Raw genomic sequence first — 22,444 nt, forward strand, 5'->3', positions numbered from 1 at the left:
TATTCTGCCCCATCCATTATTCCTTCTATCCTGACACGTGCTCAAGTTCCTGCTGCAGAGAAACACCCCCCCCATAATAAGATATTACCACCTCCATGCTTTACTGTAGGTATGGTGTAATTTGGATGGTGAGCTGTATTGGATTTCCTCCAGACATATCATTTGTTGTTGAGGCCAAATAATTAAATTTTAGTCTCATCTGACCATAACACCTTTTTTCATTTGACCTCAGAATCTCCTAGGTTTGTTATGGCAAAGCTCAGTCGTGACTGCATGTGGTCTTACTTATAAAGTAAAAAATGAAAAAACGGAGCACGGGTAAAAGCCAAGTTACGACATTTATTAGTCATGGAACTGATATATAGACAAAAATAAAACTACAAGCAGGGGAAAAAGGGGTCAGACATGTTTCGGCTCACGCCTTAATCTGTGATCTATTTGTTTTATAATATGAAGCATGTATATACCCATGGGCATCGTCTGATGGGACCAAAAAAGAGAAAGAAAAACCTCCTACTTAAAATAATACAATAATACAAAGTATGCAAAGGTGTAAATATACAAGGATACAATAAAGAGTCAAATAATTGAATGTTACAACATTTTGTCTAATTTACAAATCTGGGGAATAAGAGTGTGGAATAACCCTAATGATTTCACAACAATAAGCAGTGACTGAAAATCATTGATTCCTTGTCCCTTTAAAACATTGCAAAAATAATAACAATAGAGCAATCCATTCTTATGCACTCTAATTACATCATGCTACTAAGATAGTGTGTCCTTATATACCTATTATTATTATTTTAAACATATGTATGTAATGTCCCCAGTGGTGTTTTTCCAACTTAGATCCAATAAAAGTTAAGAAATTGAATAATGTATAAGAATATACAAGGATGACGCTATTTGTGTACCCAGTTTTACCTAATTCATTTGTTCCTTACTAAGTACATTATGGATACAAATGGAAAAACTAGAGTCACTTTTGTTGTCTCCTTAATCAAACAACAGCATAACTACATCTATTGTGTATATAAGGTAAAGAGTCCCTAATGCACACTTATGATAGTACATTGATAGTTAATTCCAGACATTGATAATGTCAGAATCTATATTGAAGCCATCAGCTACTCGTGTCCTTAAAGGGAAAATCAAAAATGCCTCCTCCCTTGCCAAGAGGATATCCAAATCACACCCCCCACCCCCTTGGGGGTTAATGTATATGTCTATGACCAACCATTTGAAATTCTGTAGCTGGCAACCATGTTTTTCGATTAAAGTGTTCTGCCAATGCTGAACAGGGATTGATAATGGTTATATCATTGAAGTGTTCACTGATCCTTACTCTAGCTTCTCTCATGGTCATACCTACCTATTATTGGTTACAATCTTGGCAAGTGACCAGGTAGACCACATATTTAGATCTGCAGGTGGTACAATGATCCAAATCATAGGTTTTTTGTGTAACTTTGGACTGGAATTGCCTTGACACCAATGCATGTCGACATGCTTTGCAGTTATGTTTGCTACATTTAAAGTGGCCTTTACATGAGAACCAACTGCAATGTATCGCTGAGGTATAGATCATGCTAGGTGACAAGCGATTGTCCAGAGTTTGATTACGTCTTGAGACAAAACGAGAACCTTGCTTAATGATTGGATTAAGCAGTTCATCGCCCATAAGAATAGTCAATTTTTTCTTGACAATCTTAACAACCTTGTCATATTGAAGATATATTGAAGATAATTCTCTCATCCTTGTCGGATTCATTCCTTGATTTCATTTTATTACTTAATTACGATGATCTATCCAATTCAAGTACCTGTGATAATGCTCTATCAAGTCATAGTTACATTATATCCCCTTGCAAGGAATTTTTGCTGTAAATGTAGACTTTCTGACAAGAAGGTTTCGTGGCTGGTACAGTTCCTTTTCAACCTTATAAACTCTCCTTTCATCGCACCAAACCCTGTGCACTTGGGGTGGGAACTCTTCACATGTAGCAGAGTATTAGATTTGATAGGTTTGCTGTATAGCTCACTCTCAATTCTTTCTTAAAGAGTGGCTCTTTTTTTTGGAACCCTCCCATACAAGCCACATTTGTGGAGAATTTGTGACACATGCACACAATGACCACTCTTTGTCATAAATTCCTGCAACTGCTTCAGAGTTGCTGTAGGCCTCTTGGTAGCTTCTCTAACCAGTTTCCTCCTGGCTCTTTCATCCAGTTTGAGTGACGTCCTGATCCAGAGAGGGTCTGTGTTGTACCAAATACCTTCTACCTCTTAATAATAGACTTCACTGTGCTTCTAGGCATTGAAAAAGCCTTTGCTATTTTCTTGTATTTATCTCCTGACTTGTGTCTGTCCACAAAATTATCCCGGAGATCTTTTGACAGTGCCTTCCCACCCATAGTTGATTGTTTGCTTCAGTTGCTCCAGTACAGCTCTTTTCATGCTGAGCTAACCAATATGCCCACAGCTGATCACAGTTGAAGGTCAAATGACTTTGTGTGTGAAGATTAGCTACACCTGATTGAGACTTTTTGTGTGAAGATTAGCTACACCTGATTGACATGTAATTTTAAGAGGGGGTGATCCTTTTTCCAACTCAGTGATTCTGTTTTTGAATTGTCATTTTTTTTACCTGACATGTTGGTGCTATATCTTTCACTTTGATGTTATAAGTTGCATTGAGTAATTACAACTGGATAAACAAAAACTGTGTCTGTCTTTATTTCAGGCTGCAAAGCAACAAAATGTGATTATTTTCAAGGGGGGTGATTCTTTTCGATACCCACTGTATACATATATATACACACACACACACCTTTGACCCCCTTCCCCATCCTATCCATTGTCATATACCATATCTCTTTAATTCTTCCACAAAACCTTTTTTTCTCTTTTATTAGTACATTTTTTTTTAAATATATTGTTTATCTATATAAGGGACATTAAACATTAGATTTTTCTTTGCATAAATGTTTTGTAGATGATGCATTTATAGATTTTGTAAAAATCTATAGTTTTGCTTATTTTTAAATAATATTGTGCTGATTTTCAGACTCCTAACCAAGCCCCAAAGTTTTAGATATATACTTACTTCAGACTGCTTCTGTTTGTATAATGGGTCTTTTCATATGCAGGAGAAGGGGGGAGGTTCTGCTATCAGCCATTTTCAGTGGGTGTCCCAGGCTTATCTCATTAACAGTGTTAAATTGGGAGCTTCTAAGTAAGTTTTTAAAAGGTTTTATACTGGATTTTTATATCAGTATCTGTACATATTATTCTTTAAAGTAGTGTCTATTACATGCAGTTATATGGAAATTGGTGTTTACTGCCCCTTTAACTGAATAATTAATTTCCATAGAATTTCCATCTATTTTGTAATGCAAACTAGCAAGTTATATTCATTTACTTCAAGTGCAACACTTAACTCACCACTTGTAATATGAGCGTAATGAGCGCACTAATAGTGAACTGTGCACTATCCAACAAAATAAAGGGTGCCATAATATAGTTTTGGTCTTTAAGATGCTTTGGTCAGTGGTCAGGTCCAGTGAGAATGCATGGGAATGGAGTTCCTGCACTATTTTTGCAGGTAAAACTAAGTTACCCCTGGAAAGAGAACATGAACATTTCAGTAAACACTGCTGCTGGTGGTGGGAGGAGCTGGAGAACAGTCTGGTTAGAGGGATAGTGAGATCCTCTAATAATGGACAGTAACACTTCCTACACTAAATGCAATCATATCAGCGGTCCTGTTGTGTGATCACCTCGCACTGTGTGGAACACATGGTGCTTACATTTCTGTGTGACTTGCTCTGGGGTTATTTAGCTCCCCTCAGCAGAAATATGTCTATTGCACCTTAGGTGGGTAAGACTCTGTGAGAGAGGAGGCGTCTCAGGCCCAAAGGCAACCATTCAACCCTTTATTGGTTTTAATTTGCTTTCAGTGTATAGATTATATACATATAAATATAGTGGGGGATATTTATCAAGCCGTCAACCGCAAATACGCTGGGATTCCCCAGTGTAATTGTGGCGAGCTTGATTCGACCTAGTTATCAAAGCCTACAGACCGGCAAAAGTTGAAATCTGTGACGTACCATACGATCTGCCGGTCTCAATCCGACACAGATCTATGCTTACATCATTACAGATGTTCCGAATACACATTCGGCACTATTTGACACTTTTTCAAAGTTATCAAATAGTTAACAGGTACGCTCGTGGCTATACCAGCCCAGCGTACCTGGTTTTCAAACCGCCACCCTGGAGGCCGCGGATGCCATAGGAATCAATGGGAGTCTGAAAGCAGTGAAAGCTTATGTTTGATGCTGCCAGATATCCCATTGATTTCTATGGTAGAAAACAAGTGATGTTTACACCTAACACCCTAACATAAGCCCCGAGTCTAAACACCCCACATCTGCCGCCCGACATTGCCGCAACCTAAATAAAATTATTAACCCCTATTCCGCCGCTCCCGGACCCCGCCGCCACTAAATAAAGTTATTAACCCCTATCCCGCCGCTCCTGGACCCTGCCACCACCTAAATAAACGTATTAACCCCTAAACCTCTGGCCTCCCACATCACTACCATTAACTTAACCGCCAGCCCCCCCACATCGCCATAAACTAAATTAAGCTATTAACCTCTAAACCTAACAACCCGCTAACTTTACATTAAAATTACAACATCCCTATCTTATAATAAATTAAAACTTACCTTTAGAATTAAAATAAACTATATTAAACTATTAATTAACCTACCCTAACTATTATACTACAATTACATTAAACTAGCAATTAAATTAACTATATTACATATTAAAAAACTCTAACCGTACTCAAATTATTTACATATACTATTAAAAAAAGTTACAAAAACAAACAAACCACAGTATCAAAAATAAAAACGAATTACACCTAAATATCAAAATAAAAAAGCCCCCCCAATTACATCATTGGTACTACACCCCTACACGTTTAAAGATCCTATACCCACAAAGATCGGATTTGTGCTGGCGATGTGAACAAGAGAGAGGCAATATGGGACACATATGGTGGTTATGCCCAAACATTTCTCCCTTTTGGAGAGATGTTATAAGTCAAACGGAAAAGATGTTGGGAATCAATATTCCGCAAGACCCATTGGTCTGGCTCTTAAATAAACCTCCCAGGCGGCTATTGGCAACACATCTGGCTATACTTCAAATTCCTTCCAATAGCTCAAAGACCCTAATTGCACAATCTTGGAAACAACCCAAAATCCCAAACATTGCACAGTGGATAGACACAATGCACAAGACTATTCAATTAGAGGAATACCACTACATGAAATCATCACGCACAGATTTCTTTCAGGGGGATTCTCTTTATTTGGGAAGATTATATACATAACAAATATAGTAATTGACAGATACTGCAATTTGATTGTCAGTAATGGCAGGGTCAACGGAAAACATGAAGCCGGAGCTCCAAGAACTAAATGACAATCCTTCTTTTCTCTTTCCTTTTCTTCTTCCTTTTTCCCCTCTTATCTCTCTCTTCTGTAAAATTAAAAAGTTTATGAGGTTATGGTTTCAGTTACTGGTCATGTTTTTATTTACCATGTTGTGTTGTAAAACTGTTTAATTGTGACATGATCTTGACCATGTCTAATGTTTAAGTGTATGATTTGTTCTACATCAATAAAAATATTTATAAAAAAAAAAAAAAAAAGCCCCCCCAAAATAAAAAAAAACCTTAAAAGGGCCTTTTGCGGGGCATTGCCCCAAAGAAATCAGCTATTTTACCTGTAAAAAAAAATACAAACACTCCCCAACAGTAAAACCCACCACCCACCCAACCCCCCCAAATAAAAAGCCTATCTAAACAACCTAAGCTCCCCATTGCCCTGAAAAGGGCATTTGAATTGGCATTGCCCTTAAAATGGCATTTAGCTCATTTACCTGCCCAGACCCTACTCTAAAAATAAAACCCACCTATAAAACCCTTAAATAAACCTAACACTAACCCCCGATGATCCACTTACAGTTTTTGAAGTTCCGCTTGAAGGATTCATCCAGCCGGCAAGAAGTCTTCATGCAGGCGGCCTCTTCTATCTTCATCCATGGGGCCTCTTCTATCTTCATCCATCCGGCGTGGAGCGGGTCCATCCTGAAGACATCCGGCACGGAGCTCCTCTTCAATACGGTCGCCGCCGTAAACTAGAACTTGAATGCAAGTGACGTCTTCCAAGATGGTGTCCCTTGCATTCCTATTGACTGAAAGGTTCCAATCAGTCAATAGGATTAGAGCTGCTAAAATCCTATTGGCTGTTCCAATCAGCCAATAGGATTTGAGCAGCTCTCATCCTGTTGGCTGTTCCAATCAGCCAATAGGATTGAGCTCTCATCCTATTGGCTGATTGGAACAGCCAATAGAATGAGAGCTGCTCAAATCCTATTGGCTGATTGGAACTTTTCAGGGCAATGGGGAGCTTAGGTTTTTTTGATAGGCTTTTTATTTGGGGGGGCTGGTTGGGTGGGTGGGGATTTTTACTGTTTGGGTGTGTTTGTATTTTTTTTTACAGGTAAAAGAGCTGATTTCTTTGGGGCAATGTCCTGCAAAAGGCTCTTTTAAGGGCCATTGGTAGTTTATTGTAGGCTAGGGGTTTTTTTTTGGGGAGAGGGGGCTTTTATATTTTGTTAGGGCTATTAGATTAGGTTTATTTTGTTTTTGATACTGTGGTTTGTTTGTTTTTGTAACTTAGTGTTTTTGTTTTTTGTAACTTAGTAATTTTTAATAGTATATTTAAATAATTTGAGTAGGGTAAGGGTTTTTTAATATGTAATATAGTTCACTTAGTTGCTAGTTTAATTTAATTGCAGTATAATAGTTAGGGTAGGTTAATTAATAGTTTGATATTATTTTAATTCTACAGGTAAGTTTTAATTTATTATAAGATAGGGATGTTGTAATTTTAATGTAAAGTTAGCGGGTTGTTAGGTTTAGGGGTTAATAGCTTAATTTAGTTTATGACTATGTGGGGGGCTGGCGGTTTAGGAGTTAATAAGTTTAGTTAATGGTAGTGATGTGGGAGGCCAGAGGTTTAGGGGTTAATACATTTATTTAGGTGGTGGCTGGGTCTGGGAGTGGCTGATTAGGGGTTAATACATTTATTTAGGTGGTGGCTGGGTCCGGGAGTGGCTGAATAGGGGTTAATACATTTATTTAGGTGGCGGCGGGGTCCGGGAGCGGAGGAATAGGGGTTAATACATATATTTAGTGGTGGCGGGGTCCAGGAGCGGTGGGATAAGGGTTAATAACTTTATTAAAGTTGCGGCTGGGTCCGGGAGCGGCGGGATAAGGGTTAATAACTTTATTAAAGTTGTGGCGGGGTCCAGGAGCAGCGGGATAGGGGTTAAACATTTTAGTATAGTGGCGGTGTTTAGTGACAGGATATAAATAAAATTGGGAAAAAGCTGAATAGCAGCGAGATCGATGACTATTAGTTAACAACAGTCCGATGCTCATCGCCCCGTACTTGGTTCGCAGCTTTTTTCATAAATATGGAGATCGAATTCAGGTCCGCGGCTGCGATGTTAGGCGAGCGTATTGGTGCCAGCGAATGCAGCATAGTTGAAGCTTTGATAAATATCCCCCCATAATGTGTATGTATAAAACAATATTGTGAGGAGGTGGAAGTCTTGGTGAGTTCGCTTGGTGAGTGCCTACACTTTTTTTTTGTAGGAATTGAACCCTGGCCTTGGTTAATATTTAATGCTCCCTGCGCTTATGATTATGCTCCACTTATAGAGCCCTAGCTAATTATGTTTGTAAATCAAAAAAGGGTTTAACAGCTTTCTGGTCAATTAAATAAGTCTGCAACGGTTTAAATACAATTTATTTCATGTTATAATATCTTTTAGTCTCATTTGTCACTTTAACAGCTATTTAGCATGTTGTTCTGTAATAACCATTTTTAACCTTTTCTTTGTGCCGTGACTTTTTTTGGATGACATCTGTCTTTATTGCAATGAATTTGTCTTGCAGGATTCCAGAGGAACCTTCAGCAAAATCAGGAATTATCAGACAAAGACAGAGGTGTATTGAGTCTCAGAAGACAGAGGGGCAGGATTCTCCATCACTTATTTTAGTGCCATGCAGTAGCCTTAAAGGAGTGTCTACAATGTCTCAGGTATCCACCTGTTTTGAATATGACACTTTCGAAATACCTATTCATTAGTCTCTGTGACTGCTGGACAAATATTGAAATTAAAGGATCAATAATTATGTTCAAATTATAATATAAAATGTTAAATTATCCGTAGTACAATATTGCACTATATCTTTATTTTGTATCGATTTTAAATCTGATTTTTCTAGTCCTGAGCCCTGGTCTAACACAGACAGGAAGTGGGAGGGTAATCTCTACACTAGAGCTAAAATAACCTTACAAGCTATCTGATTAACCCCTTTACTGCAGGAAATTTCAGAAATGTGGTGCATGTCTGCTGTTTGAACAAAGGGGACCCCAGATAAGCTTTTACAACCATTTGACTATGACTGCAGTAGTTGTGTGTAAATAATTTCAGTGAGAAACCCAAAGTTTGTTAAATATTTAAAGATTACGACTCACTGAAGGCTCAGACGACGGTTAGCATTTTTTAGCAATAAAGTATTTTTTAATTAAGGAATGTGCATAGTTGTGTTTTTGTTTAGACAAATGCTATTGCACACTTAATAGACTACAGTATAGTGTAAATATCCAACTTTTATATACACTGGGAAACAACAAAAATTAGTGTGACTCACTTTATTGCTATAATCACTTAATTGCTATAATCACTTAAACCCGCAAAATACTTCTGAGGTACACCTGTATTTATATATATATATATATATATATATATATATATATATATATATATATGTTTTATTCTATTTTTATATGTAATTATTCTTTTTATTCTGTAGTGTAGTGGACCTCTACAACCTACCCCCTCCAAGGGTCCCCTCCTGCCTCCAAACCCCACCCCTCCCTCCTGCTTGATGCTTCAATCCACCTGCCTCCCTCTTTCATGACACAGCTCCAAAGACCATAGTTACAGAGAGTGATACAGACAGTGGCACTCTCTGTAACAATCGGCAATCTGGCTTCATATAGTAAGGAAGCAAGATCAGAGCTCCCTTACTATATTAAGGCAGATTACTTATGCCCCCAGGTGCAGTTTCCGCTGTCTAAGCTGACAGCGGGAATTGCACCATGCGCCACAATTTTGGATGTAGGTATTACGTCAACACAGTGCACTGGGCAAAGTACCTTGTGACATAGTACCTACATCCAAATGATACAAGAAGGTTAATAATGAGTCATGGTCCTGCTCAAATCTATTAGAAAGATATTCACACATATATTCATGAATTTGGAGTACAATAGATTAATTACACACATCCCCTATAAGCATTCATATACACTCTTAAAAGTAACAATTATTATACAGGCACTTCAACCTGTGATGTAATCTCTAAACACTGGGAAGTCACCATATTGTTTGTGATTAAAAGGCAATTAAACAATGCCCCTTTGGTCAAAACAAATATGTTAAATCAAAGTAAATATAAAAAGAAACAGATTGTGTAACAAAAAACAACAAACAACTTACTTGTTTTCTGCAAAATTAGCACTTACAAATTCTCAGAGTAGCCCTGCCCCAGTGTAGACATTTTTTTGTTTTATTTTCAGTTCTGAGCATGATTAAATCTGACTATTCACTTTATAGTAAACCAGATACTGCCAAAATGTAGTGAAATTCAAGAAATAAAAGGTAAAATCCATTTAAATAGATGAATAAAACATTTTGCAATGATTTCTATTAAGTATAAGCCACTGTTCTATAAATAATTTTATAGATGTTTAAGCACATATTTATTGTATCTACATATACACATACACACACATACACACACCATTTTTAAATATACTACTGCTATGAAGGCTTAATTCTGAATAATGCATAAAGATGTTAAATTCTCAGTCTAGCTCTAAAATTGCAGGTGAGCTAATGTTTCATGATAATCCTTATAAAAATGTTCATTTTATTACCATATTTACCAACTGACCCAGTGTTGTTGTTGACAGATAAGACCAGGTTTACAGGAAATATCTGACAAATTATTTGCAAATGCGTGAGGCGTATCACAATTAATTAGCTCAACTGTGGCAAATAATACATAATTACTATATCATTAGTACTGTTTTACAGTTGCACCTCTTTATTTGAGTTTGTGTTCCTTTTTAATTAGGCTATAGGACATTTTCTATATACCTGTAAAGAAAACAGGGGGCAGGAGAACTATTTAAAATTTATTTTGCTTTCTAATAAGCAATTTTCAAAATTCTATATGTTTTTGGACCTTTGTACAATGCAGTATGTTAGTTGCAATAAAACTACATTGGCATTATTCCTAAAATGTTGCTAATTATAGCTAGCTCCCAGACCACAATATTAATATTATTGTAAGACAACAAGCTCTACACAATTAATTTCTCTGCCATTGTGCACTTAAAACAATTCATTCAGCTTTTAAAAATTTGGCATCTCTCTCTTTGGCGCCAATTGTAACGGTTCATACTTTTTTCTCCATATAATGCCTTACTCCCTGATGATTGAAAGTGCTACGAGAAGACAAAATATTCAAAGTAATCCACCGCTATGTCAAGCATGCTTGTCGACATCGCAGAGAAGCGTATACTATACACGCCATTGGTCGTCGATGCTGGCTTAAGCAACACCCAGCATCGCCGACCATATTGGCGATGTATAGTAAACAATCCCTAGAATAAAACTGCTGTCGGCCTAACTGCTAATCCTAATACCCCTATACCGAAGTACCCCATGATTGCAAACTAACACTGACCTAATAAAGATCTAAACTGCCACATACCCATTGTAAGTTGCTAACTATTAACCCCTATGACACTACATACCCACTGCAAGTATCAAATTATTAACCCCTATTCCACCATAAACCCCAAAAGCAAACTAACCTAATCCCCCTTTAAACTAAACCCTCTAAGTTAGAAATATTTTTATGAAATCTAAGTGAAAATTTTTTAAAAACCAAAACCTCCAAACCCCAAACAAAATCTAACTCCCCTTCAAAACCAAACCCCCTAAGTTAGAAATATTTTTAAAAAATTCTAATTAAAATATTAAAAATAAAAAAAACTAAACCACCAACCCCCAAAAAATAACAAACCCTATTCTTAAAAATAAAAAATCCTAACCCAAAAAACACTATCTAACCCCAAAAGTGTTACCTACAGTTGATGGGTACTCCAGCTCCTCTTGATCGAGCGTTGGGCCCTCTTCCTCCAAGGTGCAGGCGCCGGACCCCATCTTCACGGTGATGGAGGTGGACTTCCGTGGCCTATTCCTCTGCTAAGCAATCTTCTTTCAATGCCAGGGCCCTCTGCATCTAAGCCCATTATCCCGGAGGCGGACTTCTGCGGCCCTCCGCTCCAAAATCTTCGGGCACTGAAATCCCGGAAGCATGGAATCACGATATATAGTTGTACCACATAAATTTAATTGGCTGATTTCAAATTAGTTCAGGGGGAGTGTAGGTTAGCTGTGATGTAGGTGTTCGGTTGGAGGTAGCGAGGCAGAGCAAGGGAAGTGTTGTTTAGATATAGACGTTCAGGGGGAGTTAGCAGGGCATGCTAGTAGGAGTAGTGGCAGTCTATGAGTAAGCACCACTAGGTGGCTCGAAAAGTGCCAGTCCTTCTTGTCCGTGGTTTATACTATTATTTTTTAACAAGTTGAAATAAATTTATTTTTTAACTCACTGCTGTGCTGCTGGACATTGTTCTATTTAATTTCTGTGCAGTTGGTTCGCTGTCTTGAGCCGGCATTTGCACACTGCCTTCGTGTTTCCTTCTGTGTTGCTGTAATGTTTTTTTTAGTGGCGTTTGACGTCACCAGTGTGGGCCCTGGATCATGTGCGGCTGATGAGTTTGGAGCGGCCCTTCTTTTCTGTGCATGTTAGTAGGAGTAGCCTGCACTTTGCTTTGGACACATCAACACAAGATTGATATTTTTATAGCAGTGAAGTGCAGGTTGCCAGGAGGATAGCGGCCATGTTTTTATTGCCAGCTATCATCTGCTGAGACTTCATCCCCTGAGCTAGTTAGTGTAGGTGTAGTAAAATTTAGGTCCCTACGGCAATATTTGAAGTGTGCATACTTCAAATATGTGGTGATGTGGACGGTGATGTCACGCTCGGATACGCCCCTTTTTTTTAACATTCTGACAGACCAATGGGCTTTGATGCCAAGAAGGCAAATGAAGCAGTTTCCCGACTGTTATTCTGAAATCTGAATTCCCGGGACCTACCACTAATATTATATAAGTAAAAATGATCTAATATCCTATGAAAGATTTTGAGTACAATATATATAAAAAAAGGCCATGGCTGTCACGTGTCCAGCTTGATTGCCAATGCGGGTGCCTGTCCAGACGTTCACACATAGAAGTAAACAAAGAACTCCTCTGCACTCCAAAGGACTGGGTAAGATAAAAGTTCTTTATTAGCGCAGCTTAAAATCATATCCATGTACAGCAGCCCAATAAAAACACATATTAGCAAAGGGAAACAGGGGGAACATCACCCTCCTGTGACATCATACGCGTTTCATGCCTCTGGGGCACTTGTTCACTGATGGAAAACAGGTGGTGAATAGGCTCATTATAAAGAATATAACATCCAATGAAAAAAACATTGATTAAAGTATCAAAATTAACCCCTATAATACCTCTACTAAATATGACACAGCCCAAATACTGCAGTGTAAATCTATCCAAATGCTAAAAAGATTTAATAGAGATTTATATAAAAAGATTTATATAAAAAAAGGCATGAGAGAATAAATTATATATTTTATTATACAAATATGAAGTATAATTTTTACAAAAAGAAAAATGTATTTTGCTAAAAAAATACAATGAAAAGGTAAAAATATTTATTCAATGTTGCAGAGTTACAATACTTTAATCATGCTAACAAGCAAACTGGATAGCATATTCTCAAGTGCGCTAACCCAACATGAAAATATGAAAATTTCGCATTACAATGTTCTTCACATAGAGGAATGTGATCTATTTATTCAGAAACATGTGTGTGTGTATATATATATATATATATATATATATATATATATATATATATATACACACACAGTATATCACAAAAGTGAGTACACCCCTCACATTTTTGTAAATATTTTATTATATCTTTTCATGTGACAACACTAAAGAAATGGCACTGCTACAATGTAAAGTAGTGAGTGTACAGCCTGTATAACAGTGTAAATTTGCTGTCCCCTCAAAATAACTTAACACACAGCCATTAATGTCTAAACCGTTGGCAACAAAAGTGAGTACACCCCTAAGTGGAAATGTCCAAATTGGGCCCAAAGTGTCAATATTTTTTTTGTGGCCACCATTATTTTCCAGCACTGCCTTAACCCTCTTGGGCATGGAGTTAACCAGAGCTTCACAGGTTACCACTGAAGTCCTCTTTCACTCCTCCATGATGACTTTACGAAGCTGGTGGATATTAGAGAACTTGTGCTCCCCCACCTTCCATTTGAGGATGCCCTACAGATGCTCAATAGGGGTCGTTATCATATTGGAATACTGCCCTGTGGCCCAGTCTCTGAAGGGAAGGGATCATGCTCTGCTTCAGTATGTCACAGTACATGTTGGCATTCATGGTTCCCTCAATGAACTGTAGCTCCCCTGTGCCAGCAGCACTCATGCAGGCCCAGACCATGACACTCCCACCACCATGCTTGACTGTAGGCAAGACACATTTGTCTTTGTACTCCTTGCCTGGTTGCCGCCACACATGCTTGACACCATCTGAACCAAATAAGTTTATCTTGGTCTCATCGGACCACAGGACATGGTTTCATTGATCCATGTCTTTAGTCTGCTTGTCTTCAGCAAACTGTTTGCAGGCTTTCTTGTGCATCATCTATAGAAGAGGCTTCATTCTGGGACTACAGCCATGCAGACCAATTTGATGTAGTGTGCTGCGTATGTTCTGAACACTGACAGGCTGACCCCCCATTCCTTCAACCTCTGCAGCAATGCTGGCAGCATTCATACGTCTATTTCCCAAAGACAACCTCTGGATTTGACGCCGAGCACGTGCACTCAACTTCTTTGGTCGACCATAGCAAGGCCTGTTCTGAGTGGAACCTGTCCTGTGAAACCGCTGTATGGTCTTGCCCAAAGTGCTGAAGCGAAATTTTAGGGTCTTTGCAATCTTCTTATAGCCTAGGCTAACTTTATGTAGAGCAACAATTCTTTTTTTCAGATCCTCAGAGAGTTCTTTGCCATGAGGTATCATGTTGAACTTCCAGTGACCAGTATGAAATAGTACAAGAGTGATAACACCAAATTTCATACATCTGCTTCCCATTCACACTTGAGACCTTGTAACACTAACAAGTCACATGACACCGGGGAGGGAAAATGGCTAATTGGGCCCAATTTGGACATTTTTTCACTTAGGGGTGTACTCACTTTTGTTGCCAATGGTTTAGAAATTAATGACTGTGTGTTGTTATTTTGAGGGGACAGCAAATTTACACTGTTATACAGGCTGTACACTCACTACTTTACATTGTAGCAAAGTGTCATTTCTTCAGTGTTTCAGGTGTTCCTCAGTAGTGATGTCGCGAACCGCCATTGAATTCAATAGGCAGGCGAACTTTAAAACCTACAAGGACTCTTTCTGGCCACAATAGTGATGGAAAAGTTGTTTCAAGGGTACTAACACCTGGACTGTCGCATGCTGGAGGGGGATCCCTGGCAAAACTCCCATGGAAAATTACATAGTTTATGCAGAGTCTGCTTTTAAGCCATAATGGGCCTAAATCAACTAACATTCCCAAAGTGGCTGTCTCAAAACATCCCGGACAGAAGATAGATTGATAGATAGGATAGATAGATATACATAGATTGATAGTTAGATAGAATCGATAGAAGAGAAATAGATAGATTTGTTAGATATATAATTACCCTAATAAAGTCTAATAATTAAACATGCATTCTTGGACCCAACTAGCTTGTGTTAATTAGTACTTTTCTTAGCACTTTAATCCCTGTTCCCCCCCCCTATCGGGGGTGTTCTATATGGCCTGCCTGATTACCCTGAAAAAAATATAATAATAAGACATGCGGTCTGGTACCTATTTTAACTAGGTTGTGTTTTAAGTACTACCATTCTTAGCACTTTAATCTCTGTAACTCCCCCTATTTGGTGAGGTCTATACGGCCTGGATGATTACCCATACAAAATATAATAATAAGACATCTGCTCTTGGTCTGCGACCCATGGTAACTATGTTGTGTTAATTAGTAATGTCCTTCGCATTTTAATAGCTGTTACTCATACTCACCCTATCGGTGGAGGTCTATATGGCCTGCATGATTACCCTTACAAAATATAATAACCAAACATATGCTCTGGGACCCATGGTAAGTAGGTTGTGTTAATTAGTACTGTTCTTTGCAGTTTAATACCTGTTACAACACCAAATGGTGGCAGGTCTATCTGGCCTTCATGATTAGCTGCACCCAAACCCAAAAAAAAGCCGAGTGGTCTTAGACTAACACCCATGGCTAACTCGGTTGTTTCAATTAGTACTATTCTTAGCACTTTCATCCCTGTTATGGGTGGTCTACATGGCCATCATGATTAGCCGAACAAAATACTACAATCCAACCTTTGCTCAGTCTTCATAGGCCCTTCATTGGCTGTATTTTGATAGTACAGTTCTTATTATTTTTATAGCTGATACAACACCGAATGGTGGCAGCTCTATATGGCCTGCAAGATTAGCCGCACCCAATACAAAAATAAATCCAAGCGGTCTTGGATTAACACCCATGGCTAACTCTGTTGTTTCAAGTAGTACTATTCTTAGCACTTTCATCTCATCATCCCTGTTACTTACAGGACTCTCGGTGGTGGTCTACATGGCCATCATGATTAGCCTAACCAAATACTACAATCCAACCTTGGCTCAGTCTTCCTAAGGCCCTTCATTGGCTGTATTTTGGTAGTACTGTTCTTATTAGTTTAATAGCTGATATGACACTGAATGGTGGCAGCTCTATATGGCCTGCATGAATAGCCGCACCCAAAGCCAAAAAAAAGCCAAGCGGTTTTGCACTAACACCCATGGCTAACTCTGTTGTTTCAAGTTCTATTATTCTTAGCTCTTTCATCTCATCCCTGTTACTTTCAGGACTCTTGCAATTTTTGCAATACTGTTTAAAGAAATATCATTGCTGGCAATAATTGGCTAGGTGGGCCTGGCACACAGGCTGCAAGGCAGGAGGAAAGTGCAATTCAATGGCACCAGCAAACTGAGGATTCACAACAACTATTACCAAAAATTGTATTTTTTAATTATTAAGAATACTGTGACAACAAATATGATTGGTGTAAATATTTTTCCAGTAGGCCTGGCACACAGGCTTGGAAGGCAGTAGAAAAGTGCAATTCTAGGGCACGAGCAAACTGAGGATTAAGATCAACAATCAAATTTTTTTTATTTTTAATTAGTAACTATACTGTCTGTGACAATTATGATTGGTGTAAATAGTTGGCTAGACGGCCTGGCACAAAAGGCTGGCAGTGGCAGGCAGGAGGTAAATGCAATTCAATGGCACTAGGAGACGGAATATTTGCAGTCCAAAAAAAATTATGATTTTTTTTTTTATATATATACTGTTACAAGAATTATGATTGGTGCCACTAATTGGCTACTTGGGCCTGGCACACAGGCTGGCAGATATGAGTCGTGGATGGTAGGTAGGGCAGCAATTTAACACAGTATGCTGTGTAAGTGACATAAACACAGGCATGATAGAAAATTAAGTTAGATTACACTAGCAAAATATTTTAAAATTTTAGATTTTAATATTAAAATTATGTTAAGAAGTGCAATGCACATATGACTCTATGAGTGGTCGCACTGGCTGGCTGCTACGTAGGGCAGCAATTAACAACAGTATGCTGTGTAAGTCAGATAGACAGTTAGACACATGCCTGATAGAAAATAAAATTAGATTACACTAGCATAATGATTTAAAGACTTTTTTTTGGCAATTTAAAGAAAAAGGTTAAGCACATACATATGAGTCGTGGCTGATAGCCTTGGAGGGGCAGCTATTAAAAACAGTAGGCTCTGTAAGTCAGATACACACACGCCTGATAGAAAATACTATTAGATTACACTAGAGAAATGATTTAAATTATTTTTTTGGGGGGGGGAATTAAAAAAAGGTTAAACACATATGAGTCATGGCTCATAGACTAGGGAGGGCAGCAAGTAAACACAGTAGGCTCTGTATGTCAGCAAAACACACAGGCCGGATAGAAAATTATATTAGATTACACTATCAAACAAATTTAAACTTTTTTTTTTTATATTAAAATTAAGGTGAAGAAGAATAGATATGAGTGCTGGGTGGCTGCCTGGCACAGACCAATTAACCAAAAGACTGAAAAAAAATGAGGTATATTAATGCTGAGTGAGCCTGACAGACACAGGCCTAATAGTAAATGTAATTAGATTACACTAGAAAAATATATATATATATTTTTTTTACATTTAAAATAATGTTATAAACGGATATTAACACTGGTGGCTGCTGGCTGGCACAGAGCAATGAACCAGAGTATATGCTGTGTGACACTGGCCTGTTAGAAAATGAAAAAAAAATTACACTAGCAAAATAATTAAATTTTTTGGTTAGTTAAATGTAAACTAATGTTGTTAGGGAGATATCAGTGGTGGCAGTAATCACATCATATGCTGTGAGCCTTAAACACACAGCCTGAAAGCCAGGCAAATGCTAATTAAAAAAAAAAACGAAAAAAAAAAACGGCACGAAATATAGCCTTAAAAAGGGCTTTTTGGGGTGCTGTGCTTGCAGCAGAGATGAGTGGAGTCCTTCTGGACTGTAAATACACTAGCCTAGCTATGTTTTTCCTATTAATGTCAGGAGCAAAAACACAACACGTCCTCTCATTAAGAAAGCAAGGTCGTTATGAGTCTAAAATGGCGGATTCCGAGTAGCTGGGAGGGTCTGTGAGGGAGTGTCTGATGTTGATTGGCTCTAATGTGTCAGGCGGCTGTGACAAAAAGGGTCAAAGTTTCCTCAATGATGACACATAGGGGCGAATCGAACATCGCCATGTGTTCGCCCACAAACGCGAACACGAACAAGCTATGTTCGCTGTGAACCGTTCGCGGGCGAACAGTTCGGGACATCACTATTCCTCAGGTGTTTCAAGCGGTGGAAACGATCGTTTCTGCTTTCAAGGTATTGGAGTGATGCCTCAATATTGAAGTATCATTGCAATACCTTTTTTTTTTACCCACAGATGAAGAGAGAACTACTCTGTCGCTCTCTCTGCATCAGCCAGTGATGGTGCCGATCATTGGTGGTTCGGAGCCATAGCAGGGAGGTGGGTGGGCAGCCCATCACTGGATCACTTCTTAACCCAGGTCGCAAGTTGTACTAGCACACGCTAGTATTTAAAAAAGTTTTACATTGAAGGCTATGTGATGGAGGGAGAGGGAAAGGGGGGGGGGGGTTAAAAATGTTAAGAAAGGAATCTGGGAGGGGGTAGGCTATTAAAGGGGGGGGGCAGCTACACTACAGAAAATTGGCTTTTTTGCCAAAAATAAATAAAAATAAAAAGCACTTTTTTTTTAAGCAAACTGGGTACTGGCAGACAGCCACCCAGCGCAGGTGTGTTCCAGATAAATATACTTAATAAGCTAGAAAGATTCACACTGTGTAGACATGACTTGATGCAATGTGGAAACTGGTTAATGTTAGGACCAGTCTAATATGGGACACCTTGTAAGTGGTGACTGGCTTAGCAGAATATGATCATACTGTGTGACTAAGATCCCATTTCATTTAAAGGCATTTTTTTACAGCAAAATTTTTTTTGCAGTTTAAATATAAGTCAATATTGTTGCGAGATGTTAATCCCAATTTTATTTGAACTATGTAAGTATATTTAGCAGATAGAAGTATATTTGTTTTTGCAGCTCAAATATAAGCCAATATTATTGTGAGATGTTTATCCCAATCTTATTAGAAGCTATGTAAGTATATTTGGCAGACAGAAGCATATACAAATATGCCATGAAAGAGTGGACTTAAGTGCTTGGATGTGCACCAATACTTTTTTGTTGTTTTATAATTGTTTTGGTCACTTTGGTAGCACTCTCACAATATGTGTGTTAAGATTAAACAGTCCTTTTGTGGTGTGCTTAACCAAAAAACCCCTTTGTTGTATCGCAAGTTGTACTAGCACACGCTAGTATTTAAAAAACATTACATTGAAGGTTATGTGATGGAGGGAGAGGGAAAGGGGGGGGGGGTTTAAAAATGTTAAGAAAGGAATCTGGGAGGGGGTAGGCTATTAAAGGTACACTACAGAAAATTGGCTTTTTGCCAAAAATAAATAAAAATAAAAAGCACTTTTTTTTGTAAGCAAACTGGGTACTGGCAGACAGCTGACAGTATGCAAGATGGCAGCAAATAGGTAGAGGGGGGATGGTTAGAGAGCTGTTTTGGGGGGATCAAGGAGGTTGGGGGCTAAGGGGGGATCCAACACTGCAGAATAAATAAAAAAAAATTATATAAAAAAAAGCTTTTTATTTTAGTACTGGCAGACTTTTTGCCAGTACTTAAGATGGTGTTGTGTTTTTAAGGGACAGTCAAAATTAAACTTTTATGATTCAGATAGGGCATGCAGTTTTAAACAACTTTCCAATTTACTTTTATCATCAAAATTTTTTTTTTTTTTTAAAAGCTAAACCTATTTCCTCATTTCTAAGCCCTTGAAGGTTGCCTCTTATCTCAGTGTTTTATTACTGTAAGACACTGCTAGTTTATGTGTGCAATATAGATAACAATGAGCTCACTCCTGTAAAGTTATTTATGAGTCACTTTGCAGAGGCTTACATAGAAGATAATCACAAAGGTAAAAAGTATATTAATATAACCATGTTGGTTATGCAAAACTGGTGAATGGGTAATAAAGGGATTATCTATCTTTTTAAACAATACAAATTCTGGAGTAGTCTGTCCTTTTAAGTGTCAAACCTAAATATTAATAATATGAATCCATCTTCAGACAGATGCTTTTTCAGAATAGCTTTAAACGTTGTTAAAGAAAGGTTAGCAGATAACCAAAGACCTCAGGGATTTGGGCAACAAGCTTTTAAAAAGTTTATTCTTGAGGCAGCAGAAGAATAAAACTAACTTTGAACGAGAGGAAAGGGATTATATATGTTATGGTTGACTTAATGGGAAACCAGTTACAAGGGATTTCAGTAAGAAATAGATTGTTTGCTGGGGAAAGAGATGAGAAGATGGAAGACCCGTGAGTAGTAAGTTGCAGGAGATGATACAGGAAAGGATTAAAGCAATTTGTTAGTGAATAGGACTCAAAAATAAGATATACATTTGATAAAAAATATATATATTTATTCTAGTGAGGAAAATCACATACCATTTGATACGGCTTGTTGTCCGCAAAGAAGCTCATTAGGAGAGTAATAGTGACAGGAACATGGCAGATTTGTCTGGGATAAGGTTGTTTGTGATATTATTTAGGTGTAATCAATGTATTCAATGCAAACACAATGTCTACTTATTTGTTTTTTTCTTGTTTTATTTTTTGTAGCCTAATCATAAGTCTCGAGTTTTAAATACACCTTACTTATATTAACATTTCCCTCTTTCTCGTCTTACCTATAGATTCAGTATATCTTTTTTAGTAATGCTTTCTAAAAGAATAATACAGTAATTAAATAAATAAATACAAATACAAACGATTACAAAGCACAATGAAGAGTAATATGTGCAAGAAAATAAAGGCAAACATTTAAGATATAGAATTTTTATTTCTATTGTTAGTTTTTTATTATAAGCACAGGGGGTTATATTGTGAGTGGAGCGCAAGGGGTTTATCGCAAGGGTTTGCCGCTGGTATTACGAGTTGAAAGTAAACATGATCGCGATTTATGTTAGAATGATTACCGTGACTTCAGAGCTTTGGTTAACTGTTTTGTGAAACGTATAAGTGTCACAAAATACATGAATAATACATCACAAAGTATACTCATAATAACACCATCTAATATAAATTATTTAAAAAAAATGTTGCACACAAAATTAATAAAGGCTCAAACATATGAGGTCTCAGGTGTTAAGAAAAACAGACAAAGGGCTTTAACATGCAGATACATATATATTCTTGTCTAAATATGTATATGTATGTATGTACTTGAGAATATGCGATCGATTTTGCACGAGCGAGAGGTGTTAGTTTTTTCCCCACATTTTTTCTCCAGTGAATTCTATGGCAGACTATGTGAACGAGCACGCAATATTCTAAGTTTGGCTTTTTGCGCTCATCAGGTTATTACAAGAGCGAAGACAGTTTATTTTCAACTCGTAATATGAGCACAACCCGAAAAGCACAAAAAGCTTACTTCTAGCGCAATTAACACTCGAGCGGGAGCGATAATTACACTCCATTTGTAATCTGGCCCAGTGTGTTTTATTCATATTATTATTATTATTATTCAGCCAGATTATGAGTTTTGCGTTATGAGTGGCTCGGTAATAACTTGCAAGTTATTTCCACCGCTCACCTTTAATAGCATCCTCTTCTTTCGATAGCTATTGAAGAATGAAGTTTCCCTTTAAATGAAGTCATCCAAGATGGTGTCTCTTGAATTCTGATTGGCTGAATTTAGCCAATCGGAATTAAAGGGTAAAAATATCCTATTGGCTGGTCCAATCAGCCAATAGGATTGAGCTTGCATTCTATTGGCTGATGGAACAGCCAATAGAATGCAAGCTCAATTCTATTGGCTGATAGGATCAGCCAATATGTTTAAAGCTCAATCCTAAGGGACGCCATCTTGGAAGACGTCATTTAAAGGGAAACTTCATTCTTCAATAGCTATTGAAAGAAGAGGATGCTCCGTGCCGGATATCCTGAAGATGGAGCCGCTCCGCGTCTGAAGGATGAAGATAGAAGATGCCGTCTGGATGAAGACATCTGCCCGCCTGGAGGACGACTTCTTGCCGCTTGGATGAAGACTTCTCCCGGCTTCGTTGAGGACTTCTTGCCGCTTAGATGAAGACTTCTCCCAGCTGGATGAGGATGGATGTCCGGTCTTCAAAAACTGTAAGTGGATCATCGGGGGTTAGTGTTAGTTTTTTTTAAGGGTTTATTGGGTGGGTTTTATTTTTAGATTAGGCATTTTGGGCACCGTAAAAGAGCTAAATGCCCTTTTAAGGACATTGCCCATCCAAATGCCCT

General features: G+C 37.9%; 1 protein-coding gene across 1 annotated transcript in view; it reads left to right on the plus strand.

Annotated features, from left to right (window-relative positions):
- GALNT14 (polypeptide N-acetylgalactosaminyltransferase 14) overlaps positions 1–22,444 on the plus strand; it is a 1,042,958-nt gene that overhangs the window by 972,946 nt on the left and 47,568 nt on the right. The window contains exon 13 of the mRNA XM_053712800.1: positions 8,051–8,195. Within this exon, the coding sequence (XP_053568775.1) occupies positions 8,051–8,195 (145 nt within the window). The remainder of the gene's footprint in view (positions 1–8,050; positions 8,196–22,444) is intronic.

This window comes from Bombina bombina, chromosome 4 (genome assembly GCF_027579735.1).
Source record: "Bombina bombina isolate aBomBom1 chromosome 4, aBomBom1.pri, whole genome shotgun sequence".
In the NCBI taxonomy this organism is placed as follows: Eukaryota; Metazoa; Chordata; class Amphibia; order Anura; family Bombinatoridae; genus Bombina; species Bombina bombina.